Source organism: Varanus komodoensis, unplaced genomic scaffold, assembly GCF_004798865.1.
Source record: "Varanus komodoensis strain SLA01 unplaced genomic scaffold, ASM479886v1 scaffold8, whole genome shotgun sequence".
Lineage (NCBI taxonomy): Eukaryota > Metazoa > Chordata > Lepidosauria > Squamata > Varanidae > Varanus > Varanus komodoensis.
Window position 1 is genome coordinate 24853899 of NW_025336481.1, and position 26566 is coordinate 24880464.

The 26566-nt window shown below is 39.4% G+C and overlaps 1 protein-coding gene across 1 annotated transcript in view; it reads left to right on the forward strand.

The window, feature by feature from the left end:
- Positions 1–14535, forward strand: part of DCN (decorin) — a 37065-nt gene extending 22530 nt beyond the window's left edge. Inside the window, exons 4-8 of the mRNA XM_044455765.1 lie at positions 6455–6668; positions 7253–7366; positions 9535–9628; positions 11641–11779; positions 13035–14535. Coding sequence (XP_044311700.1) covers positions 6455–6668; positions 7253–7366; positions 9535–9628; positions 11641–11779; positions 13035–13229 — 756 coding nt within the window. The 3' untranslated portion in view covers positions 13230–14535. The remainder of the gene's footprint in view (positions 1–6454; positions 6669–7252; positions 7367–9534; positions 9629–11640; positions 11780–13034) is intronic.
- Positions 14536–26566: the final 12031 nt, after the last annotated feature.

Sequence of the window (26566 nt, forward strand, 5' to 3'; positions counted from 1 at the left end):
TGTATTCCACGTTTCTTTTCCTGGTCAGGCTCTCCCAGAGTTTGTTTTCTAGGTGGTGGAAGCCAAGTCAAAGGTTTTTTAATGTTTCTTGGAATTGTGCTGCTGTCCAAGGTCATCCCTTCTTGGGAGAAGCCTTCTCAAAAGTGTCCCACTGGAGAAATTCTTCTCAGACCTTCCACACAAAAATCTGTTTTCAGAAAATGACTGATGTTCTGAGTATCACCCATCCTTTGCAGGACATAATCTCAGCACGATACAGTGTACAGATGGCCATTTCATAGTGATGATTGTGGAGAGCTCAGGCATTTCATGCAGAAAAGATGCATTCTGTGCAAAAAGTGGGAGCTGTGATGGTAGCATTAAGAGTAGCAGATGCTGCAATAAGAGCTTCATTTTTTAAACTATCTGCTTAGCTCTTACTATTTCTTTAAAAAGCTCAAGGCATGTATCAACAATAAGTTAAGAACAGAATCAGTAAATCAGATGCCTACAGGATACCTAATACTGTATAATACATTAATTATGTGCTATACCTCTGAATAACAGTTGCTGCAGAACAACAGCTATTGCCTTCATGTTTTGCTTGAGGGCTTTCCAAAATCATCTGTCTGGCAACTGTGGGGAAGAGGATGTTTGATCACATGGTCCCTTGGCCTGACCCAGCAGGACTCCTTTTTTTCATTCATGCAGCTTCATGTGTTGTGTAGCTTAATTCAAAAGGCAGGGAATGGCTTTGTGAAATTCCATAATGATCTCTCTACTTCCACCCTGATCCAGTTCAAGTTGTCATCTTCATAGCTATACTGTTACTGCAGATTAAGATGGTATATGCTACTGAGTTATCCCTTTATATACTGAATCGTTAGAACTTCTAGACTATACTTTCATTGCACCAATGCTCTGCCTCATTCACAAAATTTTATGGGAGATCCACACAACATTGTTTTTTACTTGAATTTCTCCCATATCTTTCCATCAATTCTTCCATTTTTTTTCCTTTCTATCAAAAGAAAAAAGAAAGAACAAGAACTCATTAAGAAGGAAAGATGGGATGCGCAATCATTTTGATTGGTAGAACTAACATCATTCTTTCTGGAAGCATCCAGAGTCCTGCTGGTTTATACTTAGGACCTAACCATGACAGTAATATGAAACAACAGGCAAATTGCTGAGTATATCGCAACCTAGCTCAGTTATCTGTCAATTAACTGCATCGTGGTATTTTTCATGTTCTACACAAATCAAAACCCAAAAGCACATGGCTCTAGCATGATTTGCACCACTTGCCCTAGGTCTGTGTACTTTTTGGATACCAGTTTGTGTAAAACATGCATATTACCAAGATTTATGCAATGTGTACCAAATTATGTAAATAGCACAAAATAGGGCAACTTGAATTCTCTAGTGCTTTGTTTGTTAGTTAGCTTGCTTTTAAGGCACTAACTGTGGCCTGCCTTAGAGAAAAAAAAATCTATGAGCTGATTCAGCTCTCAACATAGTGAGTCAGCTCCAGCGCAGGGCTGGCAAACCGGAGTCCAGGGGGCCATATCAGGAAAATCCATCAGATTTTCACAATCTCTGGATCTGATTCCTTGCATATCCTTAATGTGTTGAATTAGGCTCCATGAGTCTGTATGCATGCCAGTATCAGAGATAAATATTGTAAGATAAGGGCAGGGACTTGGGTGGTTGCTTTGCATTGTATCTGAGCAGCTAACAAAGAAACTAAGCACAAGAGACTTATTGAAATATTGCACTGGCCTTAGTAGTAAAGTCCTTAAGGAGTCATAAAATTCTGGCACCTGTCAGGGATTAAACATTAAGACAGAAAGGCCACTGCTTGCAACAGCATAACTTGATGGAGAGGACCTATGGGAATATTGTTTTTAAAAGCAAAGCAAAGCAAAAACACTGTGCATTAGAGATGCGTTACTTCTTGAGAAGGAGCAAAATTAGGAAGGAAGGAAGGAAGGAAGGAAGGAAGGAAGGAAGGAAGGAAGGAAGGTTTGAACATATTTGGCACAAGCTCCATGAGCGAAAATACCCAAGATGGCTCAGACAATTCCACAAGGATTGTACTGTTAATGCAAAGTATATGAAGAATATTTTTATTGGGTATTGCAGAGTGTTGGAAAAAAATTGGAAATCTTTTCCCAACTCATACATAGAGAACTACATATTATGTTAACTGTCCCTGCATTCTTTAGCAAGGGGTATGGAATCAAAAGCCCAAGGGCCAAGTCCATCCCTTTCCTGAGGCCTTACCCTTCTCCTGACCACTGTTCATTTGGCAATTTCTATGCAGTTTTGCCATGCCATTCTGAAAGGATAACATGCCTCTTAGTTATTAGCAGCCATGGCTTTAATCTACTGGTGTTGTTGACATACCTCTTTGCCTTCAGCTCTACTCACCACTGGAATGTGGCTTCTAAGACCTTAAGTGAAAATGATATTGGTCCTTGGACTGAAAGAGGTTCTCCACCACTACTGCAGCACAACCTATATCCCTTAGGCTGAAAAGGAAGCACAGAAGGAAATATATGCTAGTGCTTCCAGAGAAGGCTTGCATTTCATTACCATGCTGCCTCATTCATGAAGTTTTGATGGGGGGGAACTAGATGCATTATTTTCTACTCACAATCTCCCCTGTGTCTTCTCAAAACATTGTCTTATTATCACAGAATATCTGCTTAGGAAGAGAAGATACGATATCTTCACAATGGCTTGTCTACTAGCACTCATGCCTAGCCCATAATCACATGTTTCCTACTGCTTCTAGGTGGCTTCTAGAGATGGGATTTCCTTGTATGGTTGCCAGAATCTTCAACCTTTGCTTTGCACATGTCATCTTGTTGGCATGAGTCTTTTTGTAGCGCCTTCTGTTTCATGCTTTTCACCTAAACTGGAAGTAGAGGATAATAGAAGGGGGAAAGGTAGCATCGCTCCCTCATCTAATCACTACTGTGGGTGCCGCTGTTGCTTCTAGTTCTATGGACAGCAGCAGAGTGGGGCTGTCGTTTGGTTCTATGGATGAGTGACTTGTCAACCTGTCAACTAAGCATGCAAGGCAAGGTTAGTGTGGAAGGAAATAGGGAGGGTGCAGGTGAGATTGCTTTCTGGAGGCCTTTGTTTGCCTTAAGCTTTCAAAGATATTAGGGCAATGTCAGTAACATCCAGAAACTGGAATTCGCATGCATCTGTTAGTGGCAGTTCTCATAGCTCTGAGTCTGAAGAATGAACAGAATGCCCACTGCTTCTAAATAAACATAAAATGTTTCGGGAGAGACTTCTTGCTAGTACTGCTGAACTGCAAATGACCTCTCAAAAATCTGGCCACTGCTGGCTCATATACAAAACTGAAACCATACGCATCTATCATATACACAGTGGAGCCATCTGCAAACCATACCTCCTGTTTTACCGATGATGAACAGGAAATCAAATACACTGGGGAGAAAATACACAACACGTAAGCTGTTCAGAATGATAGTTTCTCCTTTCTCCTTTTTCTTCATGCTTCCTCTCCATACTTTCCCTCCCTGCAGCTGTTTATATATTTTCTGATCTCCATAAATGTTCAGTTGCAGGAATAAAAAATAGTTTTAGAGATAGCTGGCATAAGTTTAATTATGAAAGGATTTACAATGGCTAGAAATCAAAACACGGAGAGATGAGCCATCTGTTTTTCCATCCCTGCAAGTGAGATGATGCATGCAGTGAGCAAAAATGCTCTACAGCTGTGTTTCTGCGATTAAAATAATAAATAAAGGTACTTTACATCTGAAAAAATCATTGCTTCCCCAACATCTCAAACAACTTTTCAAACATTGAATATATTTAATCTCATGTTTAATGAGTCTGATAAATAAACAGGTAGATGGGAAGAAAGGAGGCAAGTCCACACAGCCCAGCGGGCTCACATGGTGGCTGCCGGTAGATAAGGATTGGGTCCAGGTTGCAGGTTCAAGCCCTATTCCATCATAGTATGCAAATCCTGTCAAAATATTTTGGCATTTGAAGCAGAAAATCCCACAGGCAATAATAACAAAGTATCGAACCAATAATTTTCAGCCTTTTCATGATACCCCAACTCTTCTGCCTGAGGTGGCTGCCGCCCTCTGACTAAAATGGACGTGCCAGCCCTCTGGTTGCTTGTACTCTAGCTTTCCTCATCTCAGCAAGGCTTCTTTGCCTCATCCAGGATGAATGGCTGCCACCCCAAACTCCCTTCCTCAGCCACAGAGGGAGAACAGAATAATCATGACACGGTTTGCTCTCGACTTGTTTCATGAGTATTTATTTTAGGAGACACTCAGCTGTGTTACAGTTGTCTAGCTTGAGGGGAACGTGTGGGGAGAAGTGGAACGGAGAGACAGAAGAGAGAGTGCGGTGAGGGTTCTGTTTCCTGAGCTGAGTCCTTGTTGCAACATAGCCCTGGCTGGGAACTATGCATGAATGCCTGGGCTGATGGGAAAGGAAACCAGAGAATCATGGAGAAGATGCAGCTGTGAACAAAGCAGCTAGAAAAGGATGGGCCATTCAGGAACCAGATCTTTTACTACACTGCCTGTAGGGAGCTGGCATTGCTGCAGATGGACCATGTGATTCTGCTCTAGACTAAGAGCCAAGCTACAAGTTATATTAAATATGTTTAATGTGTCTGGTGTGAGTTCTTGAATAGCTGCAGAAGGGATCAAATCAGGATTAGGACTGTAGATGCATGAAAGGATGGTGGTGGCAGATTCTTTCACACAGCAGATAATCAGTGTGTTTGTGTGTGTGTGTGAGAGAGAGAGATTGTGGCATATGGACAAAGGTGTGCTAGAGTCCAGATGTTAGGAAACTCCTCTTAAGTATATTTTGAAACAAGGCATGATCAATGTGATCATGCATTGAAAATAATGTGTAGTCTGAGACTGTTTGAAGATTATATAAGATAAAGCCATTGAATAATAGGGAATTATGCCCAAGTGCACTTGGTATCATTAGTACCAAAGCACCACTATTCTAAATGGCTTTGACAAGAATTTTCTGGGTCACTATGAATTTCTTTGCAATCTCCTCTGGGTGGGAAGCATCAGAGACGAAGGATGCTTGGATTTTGCTGAATCCATTCTGTCTCTTGTGGACTGTCAGACATCTTTTGCCTCATTGCCTGTTCCCCTTTGTCCCCTCAAAGAAAAGTTTAAAAAGCAGTCTACAAGTCCATGAAATTTGCATTTCCAAGGGGTCAGTCTGTGTAGGTCTGATTCATAACAATCTTAGCTCATTTTGATCTTTCATGGATCACGCTAACTTTCCCAGTAGAGACACACTAAGTAATAATTATGAATGTCTGTAAGCTGAATAGTTATAATGGTGATGGAATGTACAGAGCCTTTCTAAAGAACTAAAGTGCTTTATTTCATGAATTTTCAAAAAAGCAATTAGTCCTGCATATGCTATACAAATCTGTTTATCAGCTGTTCTCAAGATATTTTCACATTCAGATTCCACACCAAGAAATATAACCAGTCATGAGCATCTACAGGTTATACAGAAAGTTGCTCGGTTTTCAGTGGTTCTCCTTGAGTTCTACAGAATGAGTCAATAGGGTGGTCCTTTACAGGTATTTTACGCCTGATATGTAAATTGTGTATACATATATTTTCAGTATGTTTTGTATATTGTTTTCAGTATATTGTGACTCTTCCGTGAAGTTACCACCCAGTGTGAACAGCAGGGCTGAGAAGGGAAATTTCAACCAGGACCATACATGGAGAGTACATTAAAGCCCCTAAAACCTACCTTCCTTGAGTAGGTTTTTCTGCACAGCTCAACATTTCTTCCCATTCTAAACACATTCCAACCATCAAAATCATGCCAGGACACCTCGTTTTTCTAACCCTAACCCTACCCTGGTGCACACCCCTAACCCTAATATAGGGCGGAAGGTCCATTGAAAAGAGGGTGATTTTGAAAAAGCCTTCCTTGAGTAGCTTTTTCTGCACAGCTCAACATTTCTTATTTACCCACTTATTTATTGCAAAGTGCCAACACGACAATAAAACCTGAAAGCTGAGGTTTGAGTTCAGAAAAAACAACTCACAGCCAGTCCAAGCAAATATATACATTATATATCCTTGGCAGCGCACTGACCGCCATGCGAAAACTTGGATAAGTTGCGCCTAATGAGTCATGGCTTGTGACATCATTGCCTGGTGCCGCTACTCCTTTCTGAGCGTGCACATGGCCCCTATGTATGCTGTTATCTTATTTTCGGCTTCTGGGGTGATGCTGGGGCGCCTGGGCTCACAAGTCGACAGAAAGGGTTCTGCCTGCCCGCTGTGCCCCACATGCCATAGGTTCGCCAGCACTGCTCTAATGGATGCATCTTTTCTGGATGGTATGTCCGTATGAATCATTAATGCAGTACCCACATTTGAATTCTATTGTCTTGTTTCCTACTTTACAGGCACTGATCCTTGTTAATAACAAAATCAGCAAGATCAGCCCTGGAGCTTTTGCTCCACTCAAGAAACTGGAGAGACTTTACCTTTCCAAAAACAACCTGAAGGAACTGCCAGAAAACATGCCCAAAAGCTTGCAGGAGTTACGGGCGCATGAAAATGAAATCAGCAAACTAAGGAAAGTTGTCTTCAGTGGACTGGTCAATATGATTGTTGTTGGTATGTATCATTGCCCACAAATCAGTTTTGTGATAACAGCTTGTTAGACAAAAGATGGTAAAATGTAAAATGTCTTGGGAATCCAGAGTATGGAATAGCTTCCTAACTGGATTGTTGAGATTTACATCAAGAGATGATGCAGCTCTGGGTGTATCAGCAAGAAAAGGCAAGGAAATATAATTGTGCGCATCTGTACTTTGGTTCATGCATAGGTCAGTGAAGTGTTATTTAAACTGATGAGCCCCTGCATGGTTTTGCAACTGTTGATCAGATAACCACGCCCCCTTTTTTGCTGATAACACTGATGAGGTATAATGTGGGGTGCGTTAAAATGTGAAGAAATCAGAGGGAGAGTTGCAGTAAGTAAAGTCCCCAGAATTCACTTCACTTCTCAAATATGCTGTTAAAGGCATATTTTGAAAAGCATATTGTTAATGGAATGACATTTCACAACATGCTTCAAAAAAAGGAATAGACTTAAGCAAAATAAAATTCCCGTGGACTTCTATACATGGCCTGTTACATGATTCATGCGAAAGAATCTTTCCAGAATTACCACAATACTAATTTTTCTTTGTGTGTAGAACTTGGCACCAACCCATTAAAAAGCTCAGGTATAGAAAATGGAGCCTTTCAGGGGATGAAGAGACTCTCCTACATCCGTATTTCAGATACCAATATAACTAGCATCCCTAAAGGTAAGGACATTGCTTAGAAGACTATCTGCAATGTTGCTAAAGTATTCTCATAAACGTTCATATGTTTATGTCTATGTATATATGAGATTTTAAATTATCTAACACATCATACAATATCATTCTCACACTCTTATACAATCTAGTAAGTTTTAAATAATAACAGAAGGAGAGAATACTGAGTGTAGATTATCTTCATACGTGGCAGTCTTTGTATATAGAATTCTCACTTTATTTTTAGAATGTGGAAACAACTGCATTCAAGTTTATATGGAAAATACCTATGTGATATCAAATGTACATTTACCATTCACAGTTATGGAGCTAGACTTTCCTGTAAGGAAGCAGTGAATACTAATATAATGACTGGCTTTGTATGATACAAGAACACATTGTAGATGACAACTCCATTTGGAATGAAAAGTGTCATTTTCATGTTTTTCATGGTGACTATAACCCACCTCCATGATCAAAGTTTTATTTTATTCTATTTTTTAAATCAGACTTGTCAAAGTGAGCATTTTTGCAGGTTAAAGTGGCACGGTTTGCCTGGGCAATGTCCAGTTGTGTGTTTGCTGTCAAAGTGCAGCAGAAACCCTACACAAGCACTGCCTGAGTGGCTACCGAGACATTTATTTATTTTCCTATGATTCTTCTGAATAGCTGCCACAAGTCAAGCTGTCAAGAGACACCAAAACCACAAGTGATCTTTGCTCATGAGAAAGGAGTGGTCAGTCCCTCCTTTCATGGCAAGATCTTCAAGGTAAAGTTTGATCTGGCTGCCCTGAGAGTCTTCTTACTTTTCCACCCTTTTCTGAGATTCTAGGTACATGGGGATACGGAAAACTCTGAGTCATTCTCTTTTTATGGAAGCTGTCAGTTTTGACAGTTCACTGTTGAACTCCAGCTTCTTTAAAATGGGATGGTTTTGTTCTATTTAAACAGGAATCCACACATATTTTGTTTTCAAAGGGAGATATGTATTTATGGCTGCATATGTCCCTTCAAAACTCAACCCAGTCCTCATGGAACCCTGTCAAAAACTCGCTTGAGGTGTAACAGATATGGCAAAAGTCACTTGCAATGGCATTGTCCAGCTCCCACTAACCGGGAAATCACAGGAGGAGCATATGCAGCAGGAAGGCTGTGTGCGCATGGATTCTCACAGTATAGTCGCCCTCAGTCTTACCCATCGCAATTTGGTCATTCATAATGTGCATATTTCATTCTAAGTCTGGCATGCAAGGGTGATATTAAAAAACACAATTTGGTTTTCAGGGTTCCTTACAAAATTGTACATTGTTATTTATCACTATGAGGCATAGACCACATGAGTCAGGGCTCAATCAAAGAGGAAATAGAAAAGGTTCCGAGCTCAGTCCTCAGCATTTCCAGTTAAAAGGGAAGAAGCAGGGTGCAAATTAAGACCACAAGCTCTGATATAGTCATGGAAGATATGTCTTGGTTCTGATACACTTCCATGATCAAAGAAAGCATGTGTCTGAATAACTGTTGCTAAGGAACAATAGTGGAAGGGGGCTTTTAGGGGGCTTTTAGCCTCACATCCTTTTGTTCATGTGAAACCTTGGAAACCTTCTACCAGTAGAAAGAAAAAATGCTGGTTTAGACTGACCAATAAGATAAGCCAACTTCATATACACTGTTACAAATTATTTCTTAACTGTTGCACAGGCCTACAGGAACCATCCTATATATAATAGTTAAGGTACACCATGTAATCTTATACATGACTAATCGAAGTAAGTTCCCCAGAGGGCTTATTCCCATGTAGGCAGCTATAAGATTTCTCCCTTAATATAATTCTTAGTAGCACTATGTTTACAATGGGGAAGGCCATTGAGTTCCAGTTGAAAGTTCTTTGCACATGATTTTGTTGTGAGAAGGCTAGGAAAGGAACTAAAAGGTACTCTTTACTCATGAGAAAGGTGCAGATTAGACCAGGGCTGATATATCAAGTTGCTGCTGAGTGGTACAAGAACAAAGGTAACTTCTGAGAAGTGCAGACTATAAGAAGGGTAAAGATAATAGTTGTTGGTTGTGCCATAGGTTAAGCCAAGAACCGCTAGCCCCAAGAATTTTACCAATGGTAAACAGAAGGAGCAACTGTTCTGTTTGATTAAAAGAAATGTCTGGGTCATCTTTTATTGTAGGTCTTCCCACATCCCTGACAGAACTTCATCTTGACGGCAACAAAATCAACAAAGTTGATGCAGATAGTCTTAGCGGACTCCCCAATTTGGCTAAGTAATCATAGTCTAATATGCGTTTCTGGTATTAAGTAAAATAGGTAGCTCACAGATTCCTTAGTAGGCACAACTCATTCTGTAACATGTTTTGGGGTCTTTGGAGAGGGATTGTTCCTAACTTTTTGGCAAGAAAAATAATAGTATAGACCATACTAAACTTGCAACCATACCAAACTTGCCAAAGACAGCAGAAATTTCTTGAACCACATTCACTGGTTTTCTGGCTTTGAAGCATTTATCTTTTATGATTAATAGCCCTTTACAAAATGGGCTAATTCCACAGGATTAATCTATTGTTTTAAGTATTAATTTAGATTACTCTACATGTTTCCAGCCACAGTCTATGTTGATACTGGGGTATATATGTTCTGGTATTGTATGGATTCCAACACAAAAACAAGGCTGTACAGAATTAGTTCAGATAAATTTATTTTCCCTTACTGGGTTCTCTAAATTTCCACAAATAGGTATATTATTTTATGCCTATCTACACAGAGCAGCCCTCCACACCCTTTCTTTATATTAATACTCTGGATGAACAGGTCCCTCTAGCTGCAGCAAGATGTACAGATATCTGAAAATCTCATCTGGTGCTAAAGTCTAATTTTAAAAATAATGTGGCATCCAAACTATAACAGCCATATGTTGCCAAAAGCAAGATGAGCCACTATTGCATGACGATAGCAAATTATCTCTTTGTTCCTATAGTGTTCCTATAGTGGTCTTTCAATAGTCTTTTCTTCCTTGCAATCATCTCTTATTTTCTTTCAGTGTCTAAGGCAAATCTTGCTTTGTGTAGTGCAGCCAAGAAAATAGGACACATAATAAAAATACTGGTGTTTAACAGGAAACTATTTTGTTAGGAATGAGTCCTATTTTAGAACGCTAAGAATGATGTGGCAATGAGTCCTTTGAAATTTGGACAGTTCTATTCCTCGACCTTGAATTCTACCTTGAAAAATGTGCATATGGAGATATGCCAAGTTCAAATAGCACTTCCAAATTTGGTATAATTGCCTTGTGCATAACTCATTATTGCGGCATCACTGAAAATATCAGAAGGTCATATTAACCTGTAGAAGGAAAAAAGTCTTTTAGGATGCTATTGGTAGTCTTAAAAAAATGCACATGCTAACATTCTTACTAGGCAGTTCCATGTTTATTTTTAATGTTCTGAGTGATGTTTGGCCATTAAAAAGTATTCCTCAGTTTTCTTTTTAGAATTTATTTTTAATCAATTCTTTGTGGGAATTTTTATTATTCTTGCTTGGTCACTTTTTTGGGTGCCACTTTAGGCAGCCAGGAAACGGAAAAGCTATACTACATAGATATGAAATAATTAAGCTCTGGCCACCTTGATTATTGATTTGGAAGTTCCAACACACTTGCTGAGACAATCAGAGTCAGGGGCACAGCTGCTGGCCACAAGCTCCTGAAGCACCAACAAAAGAGTATGGCAGCAGTCCCTGATAATGTCTGGATCGCTGATATGGTTGGGAACAGAGCTGCTGAGTGGCTTTTTGTTTTTAAAGCTACCCAGGCTAGTTGGGTGATACTGGCATTATGTACAGCATGCAGATTCATATACCTGCAGTTAGGGATGGACAGATTTTGTTCAATCCATTCCATTTGCCTTTCACACGTTATCAGGCATCTTTCATTCTGACACAATCCGATTTCATTAGTTGCCGGTAATATATTATCGGAAATCAGTTCCAAAACAAATCTACATAGGCCAAATCTAGGCATATAGAAGGGCTATTGTGGAATGAACTAGGATTAAAATATGTGTTTTTGGGTCTTGCATCTTGTGATATGACCACAGAATACATACTGTACAGAGAGTTCATGCAAATCAGATAATTTCTGATTACAATCAGCTAATCAAGAAAACAAACAAAGGATTCAATTACAAGGTGTTAAAAATGAAAATACAGGAATAAACTGTTACCTGTGAGAACAGTTATTTCACTACAGCCTGCATAATATATATGTATATTTTCCTTCTAGGCTTGGTCTCAGTGACAATAACATTGTTAGTGTGGATAATGGCTCCTTAGCCAATGTGCCACATTTGAGAGAACTTCATTTAAATAGCAATGAACTTTCCAAAGTACCTCCTGGACTGGGAGAACACAAGTACATACAGGTAATGCACGCCATAGGACTCAGCTATACAATAATTAGATGTGTTGTTTAACTCCTGGACAATAACCACTACTGTAAAATGCATCTAGCTTGACAAAGATTTTAGGAATGTAACAATAAATTGAATGTTCAATAAATAATAAACTGAATTCAGTAACTAACGGGAAATGCATACTTCATATTGAATAATTTCCCTTTTAATTATATTAAATAATGGCATATATGGTATCGAAAGCGATAGTCTGAGCACAGTTGAAAAACGGCCTTGCTGAAGTTAAGTAGCTGGATAGAAGATTCCCTAGGAACCCAGCATACACTGCCTTGACTTCCATCATTTAATAAAGAAATTATAAATGTAATAAATAAATTCTAGATACAGTATAGTCTTGTAATTACAAGATTAATTACACTTACAAAATTGTTTCTTTTTATGATCTTAAACAGACAATGCTTACATATTGATATTGTTATATGTGTATTACAGAGTATTTTAGTTTGTGTTGTAAAAATAATCTCTACAGGCTTTTGCTTGAACCCATGAAGAACACCACAGGAAAACGCACTGCCCCCATTATTCTTGCTGTCAGCAAATGCTCCATATGTTTAGCAGAAAGCATTGATGCTAGTGAAGTGATTGGGTTGAATGCCTAGCCATGCAAATAATCTATGGATTGCTTATCTACAAGGGCTGCATGCATGAAAAGCAGGGAACAGACTACATTTCTCCTCCTCTGCATGCATGTCAATCACCCTTCATATATCCTGATTTGCTACACAATTTTGCTGATTTTTCATAAATGAGACTCTCACTTTTCAGAATTTTTCCTCCGTATATGAAGAGCAATGTACACTCCATTTCTTCAGTGTTTAAACTACCCAGATAAAAGATACTTGACAGGGAATATGCATACTTGGGAAATCTATAAAGTACTTGATTCAGGAAGTTAATGGAAAATGAAAGCAAGTCCTGTTTCTTGGTTTTCCTGTAGCTTCAGAGAAATTACTATAAATATACTGAAGTGACAGGAGAGGACATCATAAAACAGGAAATTATGTTTTTTGTTGAGGTGGCTGATTCCCTGTGGGAAAAGTATATTAATGACTCTGGTTGCAGTGAGAGGAAGAACAGTTTGAATATGTCTTAGCTCAAATATGTGGAAATCAATGTACTAATTAGCTGTACCTCTACTTCCTGGCTAATTTACTTCAACACGAGAACTTGATTGTCTCACCACTACAATCTTTGTAACTTTCAGGTTGTCTACCTTCACAACAACAACATTGCTGCTGTTGGGCCCAACGATTTCTGTCCTCCTGGATACAACACCAAAAAGGCTTCTTACTCAGGAGTAAGCCTGTTTAGTAATCCTGTGCAGTACTGGGAAATCCAGCCATCCTCTTTCCGATGTATCTATGAACGATCTGTAATACAACTTGGAAATTACAAATAGATGCACAGATGTGTTTCCGTTATAAATACCTGTTGCCTGATAAAAATGTTGCTAACTATTAAAGCCAAAATACTGGAGACTTATCTGCAGAGTGGATATCATTATGTATGTAAAAGACCATATGGATCATTTCAAGACAAAATTTCTGAATTTACTTGTTTTACTTGCATTGCCAGCATGTGGTATATGCCTGTGGTATCTCTCAATTAGCTGAGCGCAATAGATTTAACTGATCCACTGTGCATGTAATTTGGGGTAAATATTTGTCAAGCTATTCATAACTAGAAATTATATAAATAATGTTCTTTACATCAACACAAGGAAAGTACTTGGAGTGAAAGTAGATGAAACTTTCAATATAATTCTTGGCCATAAGAATATAATTGAATAAAACTTTCAGTGAAAAGGATCAGTTGAAACCTTAATCAAAATCCATCAGTCTAAATACTTCTACATGTTTAAAGCCTAAGTGTAGGTATTAATGTACCTTACATATAGCATAAGCAATAGAAAAAATGTTGCTTTTGGTAGTGTTTTGGTCAACAAACCCTCTTAATATATAAACATTTTCTTTTCCAAATACGTCTTCCCAGATTATTCTATCATGGATTAGGAAAACATTGATGCACACAATATACATCACTATTGTATTCCTGGATGCTACCATTTCTGGAATTCAATGTCTAATTTCTAGAGGAGAAATTCACCTCTCCTTGTTCAGATGATCACCTTTGTTGGTCATATTTCAGCAGGCAATATTCCCAAATTATTCCCATTCATTTTAGTATCTGTAAGAAAACACTTAATGGATTGTGACCTAGGAAGGAACAGGCATCTGTAAATGAACAGGAGTTAGCACTGCTCTTAATACAACAAACGTACTACATTAATTCAATATTTTTAAAAACTGCAATGCATATTCGTCTACACTTTCAAGTACATTTGGGTTTTAACAATGTTGTCAAATACAGTGTAGAGGGATATGAAGGTTTACTGTTTAGGATATCTAGAATTACATTTGGGAGCAAGGGAACATCAGCTGACCACAACTAGAAAAACATGTTTAGAAATTGTCTTTTTAAAAAGTCATCCAAATGCATTTTATATACATCTCTATAACTGGCTTTAATTAGTAGTAAGCATATCAAAAGATGACTGTACATTTCTGGGATCACTATCTTCAAATTTAACTGTGTATCTTTTCAGATGCAAAATTAAGTACAAGTTTGGAAGCCTCTTAATTGTCCAAAGTACAATATGCTCAATGTATGTATGTTTTTATATTAAACAGTACTGGCAAACTCCAGAATCTGGGTGTGTGTTATATAGGTTTCACTATGCAAATATCAGCATTTTTTTGAAAATTAATACATACTGAGCTGGATCCAGAAGAAGTCAAATCACCATTAAACTCTTTAATATCAATGGGACGAGTAAACATGAGTAACATAGTAAGTTCGCAGCCCATCATATGGATAATGGGCTGGAATTAGGGGTTCTGCTAATGATCTTTCTATATACATTAAAAAAGGTTGGTGTTTTCTGAACTGCATGTTATAAAAATCAAATGTTCACCATATATTTAAAAATAAAATACCAAAATGTACCCAAAGAAAGACAAAATTCATAACCATCACAAAAACAGGAAAAATGCAGGTTCTGATTCTTGAAAAACAAACATGGAAATGGAAAACATATAAACAAACATGGCCACAGGAGAAGAATTTAACATTTAAGTGGTAAAAGAGCATCCTTGATTTCTACATTCCCAGCATAAACTTTTCAGCATTATACAACACAAGCCCAAGCTTTGTTTTAATCACAGATTAAAGGCTATTAAATACTCCTCTTATCACCAGCCTTTCAGGAGAAAACCCAGCATGTTCACAACCAATGTTATTTCATTTAAGATTTTTTTTCCAAATGAACAAGAAACTGTATTAATTCCTTCCAAATGTTCAAATATAATTAACTAAGATACAGTTTTTTAACTTCCCTATGTAACATAGTTTAGAGTTCTTAAGAAGGGGTTTTATATTGTTCTGAACAAATATACATTGAATAGAGAGTTTCCAAATTCAACAAGTTGGGTAAGTCCAGGTAAGGCTAAAACTAGATAAGACAATGGAGATCTTATGTCTCTACAGTTTGGATGAAAAAGAAATGAAATCTGTGAAGGGTGTTTTGTGTGAGGAGTAAAGCACTAGTTGGGAGGGGAGGGGAGGGGAGGGGGGATATTCCTTTTCCTGATGTTGTTGTTGTTAGTTGTGAAGTCGCATCTGACCCATCATGATCCCATGGACAACATTTCTCCAGGCCTTCCTGTCCTCCACCATCCCCTGCAGTCCACTTAAGCTCACACTGACTGCTTCAGTGACTCCATCTAGCCACCTCGTTCTCTGCCATCCCCTTCTTTTGCTTTCCTGATGACAATCTTCCAAATAAGCTTAATGTCCTAAACTGCTATTTGTCCCAATAGAAAAGAAAAAGTATATAGTTCCACTGGACATCTGCCTTTTAGCAACATTTTGAAAGATCTGTGATCCAGTTATAATTCGTAGTATAAGAGTCTGGTATAATTGAGGGTAACCAAGCAATTCAGCCAAACCAAGCAAGCAGAGAAGTAGATTTGTGCATGAAAGGGTTAATCATAGACAGCTGGAAGTGACTAAACAAAGATGCCACTGGAATTTAGGAATGCACATCCTTATGTTTTATCCTTGTGACCCTTACTTCCAGGGCCCCCTCAGTTTTCCTTCCTGCAAGAAAGCCTGGTAATTAGCTTCTTTCATTTAACCATCACAGTGGCTTCTAGTGATCAGACATTTCCCTTCTATTAAATCTGAACCATGAAACAGAATAATGCCAAAAGCTTAAAGGGTGCTGCTTACCATGCAGCTTGGGTCCCACCAGCAGGTCTCACTCAGCTTTTAGGTGGGTCTTGGCACTATAGACTGTGCAGTACCAGTGCCTTGTTGTTCAACCACCCTGTCCCATGGCTACACCATGCACTGAATAGAAAGATATGGCAGTAGCTGGTCAGTCAGATCAGGACTACATATTTATAAAACTGGGACTAAGAGGAAGGGAGAAAGCAAGGAAAGTTGTTGTATTAGGATGTGAATCTAAAGGCAGCAAGAGGTCAGGATGAAAATAAATGGCAGTGACGTATAGGGTGCAAGTTAAATGTGAAAGAAGAAAGGGAGAAGACATTGGGAGATGGGTAAGGCATCTTTGGGACATACAGAGAGAGAGAGAGAGAGAGAGAGAGAGAGAGAGAGAGAGAGAGAGAACATGGTCCCTAAACTGTATTTGGGAGTTTTTAGACCATGTCATGGAGTTCACATGGCTGCCATAGGTGGGGCTTGATCATGCTTAAAATGGTTGCCACAGTGGGGCACTGATAAAACACTGGTAATGTGATTAACAGGAAAAATAACTTATATTGCACTAGTATAGGTGACTTCTAGTATAACACCAGTAGTGTTTGCTGGCATGATAGAATTCCCCTGAGAAAACATGATGCCCACAAATGCTATTAGTATTGTGCTTATGTTAGAACAATATAATCAACATTATGCTTTTCTCCACATTGTAACACTGAATTTGTGATTTGTGTTGCCTCACCATAATCATTTGGTATTTTCCAGGTATCTTGTAGCCAGTTTCTTTTGTCTGGATACTCACAGCAAATTTAGCCCCATCAGTGTATTTGTGATTAGGATTTATTTTTCCAATATGTTTTACTTTGTGCCATTGATTTGCTCATATTTTATACTGGCAAAACTGACTGGAACACTTTGATGTGGTGGCAAAAATTCTTTAAAGAAAAAAACTTGAACTGTATTTTAAAAAATTTATATATCACATTTCTATACCACCCACTGGCCAAACCTCTTTGGGTGGTTCACAGGAATTAAAACCATAAGATACTACATGAAAGTTTAAAAGTTTAATACTACAGTAAAAAAATACAATCTGTACCAATGCAAGAGTTGAAATAAAGCAACAGATTTAAAACAGAAACTGAAAGATCAAAATAAGAAACTATTCTTACCAGGCACCAGAAAATGCACAATTTAGGCACCAGGTAAACCTCTCTCAAAGTTCATTATGGAATTGGAGTGCCACTTCTTAGTAGCCACCCACTTCACTCCTTTTTTAAGGGTTCCCCAGAAGGGCCTGCAGCAGAGAGTCCTAGGGCCTGGACAGGTAATCTGGACCCAAACTGAATATTTAACACAGGTGCTTTAAATCAGGCCTGGAAATGAACTGGCCGCCAGCCCAGAAGGGAAAGTACTGGCATAATATGATTGTATTGACCAGCCTTGATGCTCTGGTTTGGACCAGCTGAAAATTGCAGATCATTTTCAAAGGCAGATTCACATATTACAGTAATCCAGATGCAATGCTACCAGAGCATGGGAGAAAGAGCTTAAGCTATCTCTGTTTGGATAAGGATGCAGGTGATATATCAGCTTAAGGAGTTAAAATTCTCCTCTCCAAAAAAATAGATTTCACTCAAATCCAGGAGTTACTTCCAATGTCCACCCCTCATTTAACCCTACAAAGGGGGAAAGGTCTAGTCAGACAAACTTTGTCTAGTCAGACAAAACTAGCTTTGTCTTGCCTGACTGTGAATTGATAAATTGAGTATGATGACAGAGAGAGAGCAGGGAAGGGATGAGGCAAGAACTTGTTTAGATTTCCTCCCCAGTGGTTTTGGGTGTGGCAGCCATCATAAACAACATAACAATGGAAAGAAATATTATTTTACACTATATTTATTGCTGTGGGCTTGCCCTGGAGCAAAATAAACAAATAGTAGATGGTGTGCAGCTAGTTAACTTAAATTCTGAATGGAGCAGGAGATGACAAAAAACATTATATTCTTAAAATATAGTGTGGCTCCAACAAGCAGGCCATCTTCTAGAGCAGTGATGGTGAACCTTTCAGAGACCGAGTGCCCAAACTGCAACCCAAAAGTGCCAACACTACAATAAAACCTGAAAACTGAGGTTTTAGTTTAGGAAAAATGCCTCAAAAGTAATCCAAGCGAATATATATATATATATATATCCTTGGAAGCGCACTGACCGGCTATGTGAAAGGTTGGGTAAGTCGCAGATAATGAGTCATGGCTCATGATGTCATTGCCTGGCGCCGCTACTCCTTTCTCAGCATGCGCATGGCCCCTATCTGTGCTGTTATCTGATGCTCAGCTGCTAAAGAGATGCTGGGGTGACTTGCCTTGAATGCCAAAAGAGAGGGCTCTGCGTGCCCGCTGTGGTACGCATGCCATAGGTTCACCACAACTGCCCTAACCCTACCCTGGGCCACTCCCCTAACCCTAATACAGGGCTAAAGTTCCATTGAAAAGAGGGAGATCTTGAACAAGCCTTCCCTGAGTACTTTTTTCTGCACAACTCATCATTTCTGCCCCTTCTAAAAACATTACAACCATCAAAATCATGCCAGGACACCTCATTTTTGTAATCCCAACCCTACCCTGGAGCACTCCCCTAACCCTAATATAGGGCTAAAGTCCCATTGAAAAGAGAGGTATTTTTAAAAAGGCTTCCTTGACAAGCTATTTTTTGCACTCTCACCATTTCTGCCCTTTCTAAACACATTCCAACCATCAAAATTATACCAGGACACCTTGTTTTTGCAAACCTAACCCTACCCTGGTGCATACCCCAACCCTAATATAGGGCTAAAGTTCAGTTGAAAATACTGTGATTTTGAAGAAGCCTTCCTTGAGTAGCTTTTTCTGCACAGCTCAACATTTCTGCCCATTTGAAACACATTCCAACCATCAAAATTATACCAGGACACCTCATTTTTGCAACACCAACCCTACCCTGGTGCACCCCCCTAACCATAATATAGGGCTAAAGTTCCATAGAAAAGAGTGTGATTTTGAAAAAGCCTTCCTTGAATAGCTTTTTCTGCACAACTCATCATTTCTGACCATTCGAAACACATTACAACCATCAAAATCATGCCAGGAATTCTCGTTTTCCTAACCCTAACCCTACCCTGGTGCATACCCCAACCCTAATATAGGGCTAAAGTTCAGTTGAAAATACTGTGATTTTGAAGAAGCCTTCCTTGAGTAGCTTTTTCTGCACAGCTCAACATTTCTGCCCATTCGAAACACATTACAACCATCGCTATTATACCAGGACACCTTGTTTTTCTAACCCTAACCCAGTGATGGTGAACCTTTTAGAGACCAAGTGCCCAAACTGCAACCCCAAACTCATTTAGTTATCGCAAAGCGCCAACACTGCAATAAAACCTGATATATATATATCTATCCTTGGAAGCGCACCGACCCGCCATGTGAAAGCTCGGATGAGTTGCGGCTAATGAGTCGTGGCTCATCACGTTATCACCTGACACTTATATGTGCTGTTTTCCGATGCTTGTCTGCTGGGGCGATGCTGGGGCTATTTGGTTCGCGTGCCGACCGAGAGGGCTCTGCGTGCCTGCTGTGGCACGCTTGTCATAGGTTTTCCACCACTGTTCTAGAGTATCAAATTACACATTATTCATTAACAGATTAGTCAAAGTTTCAAATCCAAATGGATTATCTAGTTCGTATAACTAATTATGCTTTCTTGTTTGCCCTTCAAGGACCATTCAATAGTAATATAGAAGGCAGGAATTTGCGGCCCTTGAGTAAGAGACCTGTTATGGGATCTAAGAACTCCCTCTTTGGTATACAATCAGCTCCCTTCCCAACAATCTCACACTGAACTACCCTTTGATGAACTGGACTGGTGTCACTTCTTCACCTCCAGCCTGAATGAGCAGCAGCAGAAGCAAAGGCAGAGGGGGACTGGCTTCACTTGCTACTCCCATTTCTTTTTGTTGCCCTTGGAAGCTTAGAAATAGAAAGCTATGCAAGAGTGGGCGCTTCTTCTTTGTCTTGCATACTGCCACTACCATCCTCACCATCACTGTTGGACAGGTGAGTAAATGGAAGGGAGGGGTGTTTCATAGATTCGCAGAACAGCCAAGTCAGAAGTGGCCAGGAAGGACACTCAGTCCAACTTCCTGCAAGGGTAGGAGTTACACCCTCCCAAGCAGATAATTGTCCAGATGCTTATTAAACGCATCTAGTGTGGAAGATGTGGGGGTGGGGGCTTGTGAACAGACTTGGGGAAGCAGAAGGGGCTGGGATGGAAAAAGAACATTGGGTTTTTGTTTTTGCTTTTTTTAACAGTTTGTCTGGCTTGGAAAATGATCCAAGCTTGACTTTAATTTGGAACAGTTAACCCTACTCTACTTATATGTTCTATCCGTTTGTTGTCTTGCTCCATACATTATATTTACCAAGATTGCCTTCAATAAATAGATACCAGTAGTGTTTCTATTACTTTTAATTTGGCATGTCACATTTTATATTTATCCTTGATTACCATTGTGCTTATTTACACTGAGGCACTATTTTGGTTCTCATGCCCATGCACTTATGAGACACATATATAAAGACTTCTGCGTAGGGATTGTCATTCTGGTTCCAGTCCCAGAATGATGCTGAGAAGATTCTCTTTCAGAATGCAGAGATCAAATGGCAGTGATGAATACATGATAGGTACTGCTAGATCCAGTCACCTGATTGCAGAAGGAGTGAATCTAGGCATTATACAAACACCTGCCACTTTGATGTGATTGTAATAATTGGATTGGAAGCTATGGCTTAGCTCAGATGTTAAAAGAAAAACATGGTTTCTTTTAAAGAAAACAAGAAAAACATGAATAAGCCATGGGGAGCTGTTGGTTCACATATGCCCCCTCCCCAATCAATATCTTTCACATTTGAAAACCAAAAGATGATCTTTCCAGTGTTAAACCAGCCATGATTAACTGTAGCATCAGTTCATGGAACTGTGCTTTATTTAGCCTCTAATGAGTGAACAAACCAGAATTCAAAACTACTGTTTCATCCAAGCTTGTTCTTGTCACATTTATCAGAGTTTGGTCAGGGAATTGTAATTAATTTACATTTAGATACAAAAGCATCTGATATCCTTGTATAGAAGGGGAAAGGAAAGCAGAAATCCAAGAACATGAGATTTGACACAGCTCCTTTGCACAAGAGAAAACTAGAAGCAAATGCTTATTTATTTATTTAACAAAGAGTATGCCAGCTGGAAGTCGATTAGATACCTATATAATATAGTTACACAAAGATATGGCAAACTATGAGTTAGATCATTGTCTAAAGCTTGTCTCAGCTTCAGAAATCTTCTCTGTTGAGGATCAGTGACAGCCTCTAACAGCAAAGCTGTATTGCACTGAACTTGTAACAAAAACAGACAATAGTCTGCTTCTCCCTATTATTTTCATACCATACTACAATTGGCTTTCCACATTTGTGGGAATTAGTGCTGCAGACCCCCTGCAAAAGTGGAAAAACCACAAATATTTCAACCCAGCCCAAAGTTTTAACTCTTAATACAGCTGACCATATGAACTACAATTGCCTCTTTCACAATTTGAATAACCTTCCACTTAAAATGAGACCCGACACACCAGAGTGTGACGCACTCCAGGGGGACTCATCCTGTGTTGTGTCGCAAGCCTCAACCGCAGGTGTTCACCCAACCAAAGTCCAGTGCCTGCTCTGTCCTCGCTGGGGGTGGCACACCAGTCCAGGCCAGCCACAGAGGCAGCTGAGAAGGAAGGGTTACCAGCTGTGGAGCAGTAGGCAGTAGCCTGCAGTACACCAGAAAACTCCAAAAACATTCCCATTTAATTATTGATGCCATAATTGTAAATAATCAAATACACGAAAGTCAAGCCCACAAAAGTCAAGATTCAAGTGCACTTATTTTTCCTCTTCCAATCTGAATGTTTAATATTTAATTTCTAAATTTTTAATATTTTACTATTTACAAGATTTTTCCTAATGAGCAAATAAGTGTAAGGCTTTTGAGAAACAGATTTAGGTCAACTGAAATTCTTGTCTCATGTGTTATTGGGTATGGTTGCTAATATAATAAAATTGTAATCTATGCAGCCTTAGACAGAAAAAGGGCTTAAAACTCCAAGCTTACATAGGATTGTGTTCTAAACCAACTAAGACAGCCAAGAACATCATGACATAGCTGTTTGTCTCACACACAATATATCTAGGGGATCATCCAGATCTCTGACTCATGCTTCACTCCCTTTTACCCTTCCTCTAACCTCGACAAGTCGCCCTTCTACATGCAGAATACTCCAAATGCTGATTTCTGCATGTGGGTATGGATTGGATCAACCCTTTTTTCCTGACTTTTGCACATTAAACATTAATCTTTATACAAAATCCTTTCATCCCTTTGAAGCTTTTTGTAAATTTATTTTTATCAGACAGAAGTCCCAAAGAGAACGTGCTCTTTTTCCTTTTTTCTTGCAAAGATTGTCAAAGTCAATAGAAGAAATGTGTTAATACGTGTGAGCTCTAGACATTTTCAAGAAGAAAGTAGTGCAATGCAATGAGTAATTCTTCCTATTCCCATAAAGGATACAAGGATCAGACAAACACTCTTGTGGTCTGCTAATAGGTTGTACCAGGAGTACCACTTTGTAGATCTCCAAAGCTAGTATTTCCTTTTTAGGAATAAGAAAGACATCCAAGATTACCACAAAAACTCCAATGCTTATATTATGTGTCCTAATACTTTCCACTTGAAATGCAAGTACAGTATGGATGTGAAGCAAACAAAATGACAGATTGGGAACATTCCCATTAAAAATAATGAATGCCTTGCACTACTGGAAGCAGATTGTTTTTCATGGAATCATTTTATAAGAAACAGAGTTAAGTTGTAGTTCTAAGATAGTTCCAAAGCATTAGTTACAGAATGGGTGAGCCAGTAAAAATTTTTTTCTTCAGCTAGTTATAATAGTGTACATATATTGATTGTTACTCCAGATATCCCAAAACCTAGAGCTGCCATCCTCAGTGCTTCAGAATAACTTGGGCACTTTAATGGAAACCCACTGCATATTTAGCAAAAAGATGTTTGAATTGGATTACAATCAGAGTTAGGGAAACTACATAAACTAGCAATATTTGTAGGGGTGCCAGTGATGAACTGCTCTGAGATATTATACAGGCTGTTGAGGCTAACCTCTTAGATTACATTTGTCCAGGAGAAGTTCTGATTACGAGACTTCCATGATCACAGAAAGTTTCCCGCTGTAAAGGATACTTTAGAGTCGGGTGGGCAATGCACAAATGTTTTGGCCTGTAATTCTCATCATCACACACCACTGTTCATGCTGGCTGGGGATGGTGGGGCTTGTAGGCAAAAGAATTGGAAGTTCAAACATTGGGGCTAGATATCCCCACACCAACAACTGTGAATTTAGGAATGGAGCTACTGACTCATTTCTCATATTATATTAAAACATAGTGGCTGTGTTTTGTTCACTCACAAAGGGACTCAGCTCTGTACAGGCTGATATTGCTCATAGTTTGACACAATCAAGAAATGTGATGCAGCTGCCAGAGCTGGACATATTGAGTGCACCCTGTCTCAGTGAAGATGGAGGCATCTCTAGGCATGGTCTTTGCATTGGTGCTCTGTTATAGTCCCCAAAGAAGTCTGTTCATCCCCATGGCAAGGGCTGAGACACAGCAGGAGAAAGAATAGTTTGGTCCCTCGGATTACTCTCTTTGGCTTCAAACTGCATCAACTGCATCACTGTTTGTTGGTTAAGGAAGTCTGCCACCTACTGATTAAGAATGTACTGTGACCTTCATACACAGAGGCATGTAAATTAATTGATGCATTTGTAAAAACCAAAATAACCCCAAGTGGCATATCCATGGGGAGCCCTTAGTAAGCACACCATGTTCCAAATGTCATGGCTTTATGGTCTTGGAACAATGGTGCAGACAGACAGACAAGACAGAATGACAGATCTTTTATTATAGACAGAAGGTTTTCAATGAAACCTAGCAGAATCCATCCCTCTAGTTTTTGTAGACTTCCTCTCATGCTCATTCTGGTCTTAAAAAGTGAGCCAAGCTGAGCAGAAGTCCATAAAAGATCCCAGAATGAGTGTTGCATCAGGAACAGCTGCACAAACAGCTGCTGCAGGTAGCATGCAAGAGGGATGCTGCTTGCACAATGCATGGGACTAAATTCTTGGCAAGAGTCCCACAGGTGCTGGGTACTCTCACCAGGAACCTGAACTCAGGGCTTCAGCAAAGTAGACTGGAGTCCAGGGAGTCTGACAGATTATTTCCCAAATGGCTTCCTCACACAACCCTGATAGAAGGAGGGCAGCCATTCATGCAACCTTCTTAACAAATGATCCCAGAAGTTCCCCTGCCTCTTCACCAGCTGGACAATATAACAGAAAAGCCAAGACTGAATTGGAGGAAAGAAGAAACACATCCCTTTATCTTTGGCTGCTAGAAGTAAACAAGAGCAACTAACTCTCTTTCTGCTGCAATGGACACAGGTCTTGGGGAGGGGGCAGTCGCAGCAGCCAATGCATTAGAATGTATTCCTACACCTGGATGCGCTTCCTGGACAGCACAAACAAGGAAGTAATGAGAGCACCACATATGGATGGTCTGTTCCTCTTTAGATGCTGTTCAACAGGGACAATGCACGATACAACCCATGCATGTGATGTATGCTACCTTTTCAGCCTCTGCTGAAATGAAAGCATATAATAACAATAAGAATGCATAAGTCTTGTTGTTCCATTTCATCCATTAAAAAGAAAAAGATAATTTGGCATGTCTTTCTGGACACATGTCTTCAGGGAGCCCTTAGGGTGGCTTACAGCATATTACATACAGGTAACTAGAGTTTTCTTGGTGAACAATAGTTTCTGGTTTCTGACAGAAAACTAGGTTAATGCATGCATTTTAATTTAAAAAAATTAAAATTACTTAAACATTAAAAATATTCATGTTTGGTCTGAAAAAAGCCACACAGCTTCCAGAATGACTATTGGCTGGGAAAGGCTGAGAGTTATATGATTTGTGTGCCCTTGGACAAGTGCTGTCTAGACATAATATCTAGGTTTGCACTCGTGATGGGTAAAGCTGTCAGATTTACTTTCCATTGCATTCATTTTTTTAAAAAAAATCTCAAGTTCTTTTCTGAATATATACTTTGCAAATTTTGATAAATTCTTATCAAAAATTAATTAAAACAAAATTATCTTGCATCTGCAGCAGTTCATTTCAATAGATGCACCTATTTCTAGCATGGTGAGGACTGTGATAGAACTTAGAAACAGAGAAAACAGAGCGAGTCAGAAGGGGTCTCCTGGGCCATCTAGTCTGACCTCCAGCACCAGCCAGCTCCGCTCACGACATGCCCACCATGTGGATGTCCTTGAACACCCGCACCGATGGGGCCTCAACCACCATGCAGCTGTTAAGAATGAAGAGAAAATAATATAAGAGACATCGATGTCAATAGTGACACAATTAAATACTGCTTTAAACACTAACATGGTTGAATGTACAAGGAATGAAAACCAGACCTTTAAGAGAAAAACATTCATAATTCTAGGCCTACTTGAATGAAGGTGTCAGTTTGAGTTTCTCTCACTTCTTCTTCTTTAATCTTATTCTTTTATGGTAAGGAGCACATTGTAAATTCTGATAACTAGTTAAACAAAACTGAACTGAAGCTGTACTCTCACCTCAGAGCTGGGAACCTAAGTTCTGATCCCTTTCCCCTCTCTTTGAAGCATGACTAACTGTCTCCAATCGTGGAAAAGCAACATTAGAGATGGATGAAAGTGAGGCATTCAGGGAAGGTGCAGGAGGAGACTGGAATAGTCAGAACAGGAAGAATTCCAAAGCTGCTTCAGCCTCCTTTCTCACCCTCTGAAACAGTGTTGCTACGTGGCCAAAAATGACTAGGTAAGCAAAAATGCAAAGCAGGAGAAGTGGAAAGGTGAGGACTGCCACTGCTGCTCTTCCCACTCCACATGGATGCAAAGGAATGCAGCTGAGGATTTGCATCAGTTTCCAAAGGTTTGCACCCAAAGGGCACATCCTTCTGCATGATTAGGAAGAAAAAGACCATCAGCTTTCAGCATCCCTCCAGCCAGTTATCCATATGAGTGCACTAACTAATCTTTTTCATTCCAGTGTGTGAGTACAGGGTACAGACCTTTTCTGTAACACAGACTGTGAAATATTCCAGTTCTGGACCCATGAAGATGGATCCCAGTGCTTCCACTCTGACATATTTGCACCCTTTATTTGTGTACTTCTCTTTAGTGGAATAGCTGGGCTTGTAGCCATGCATTGATAGAATCATGGAACAGTAGAGTTGGAAGGGGCCATGAAAGCC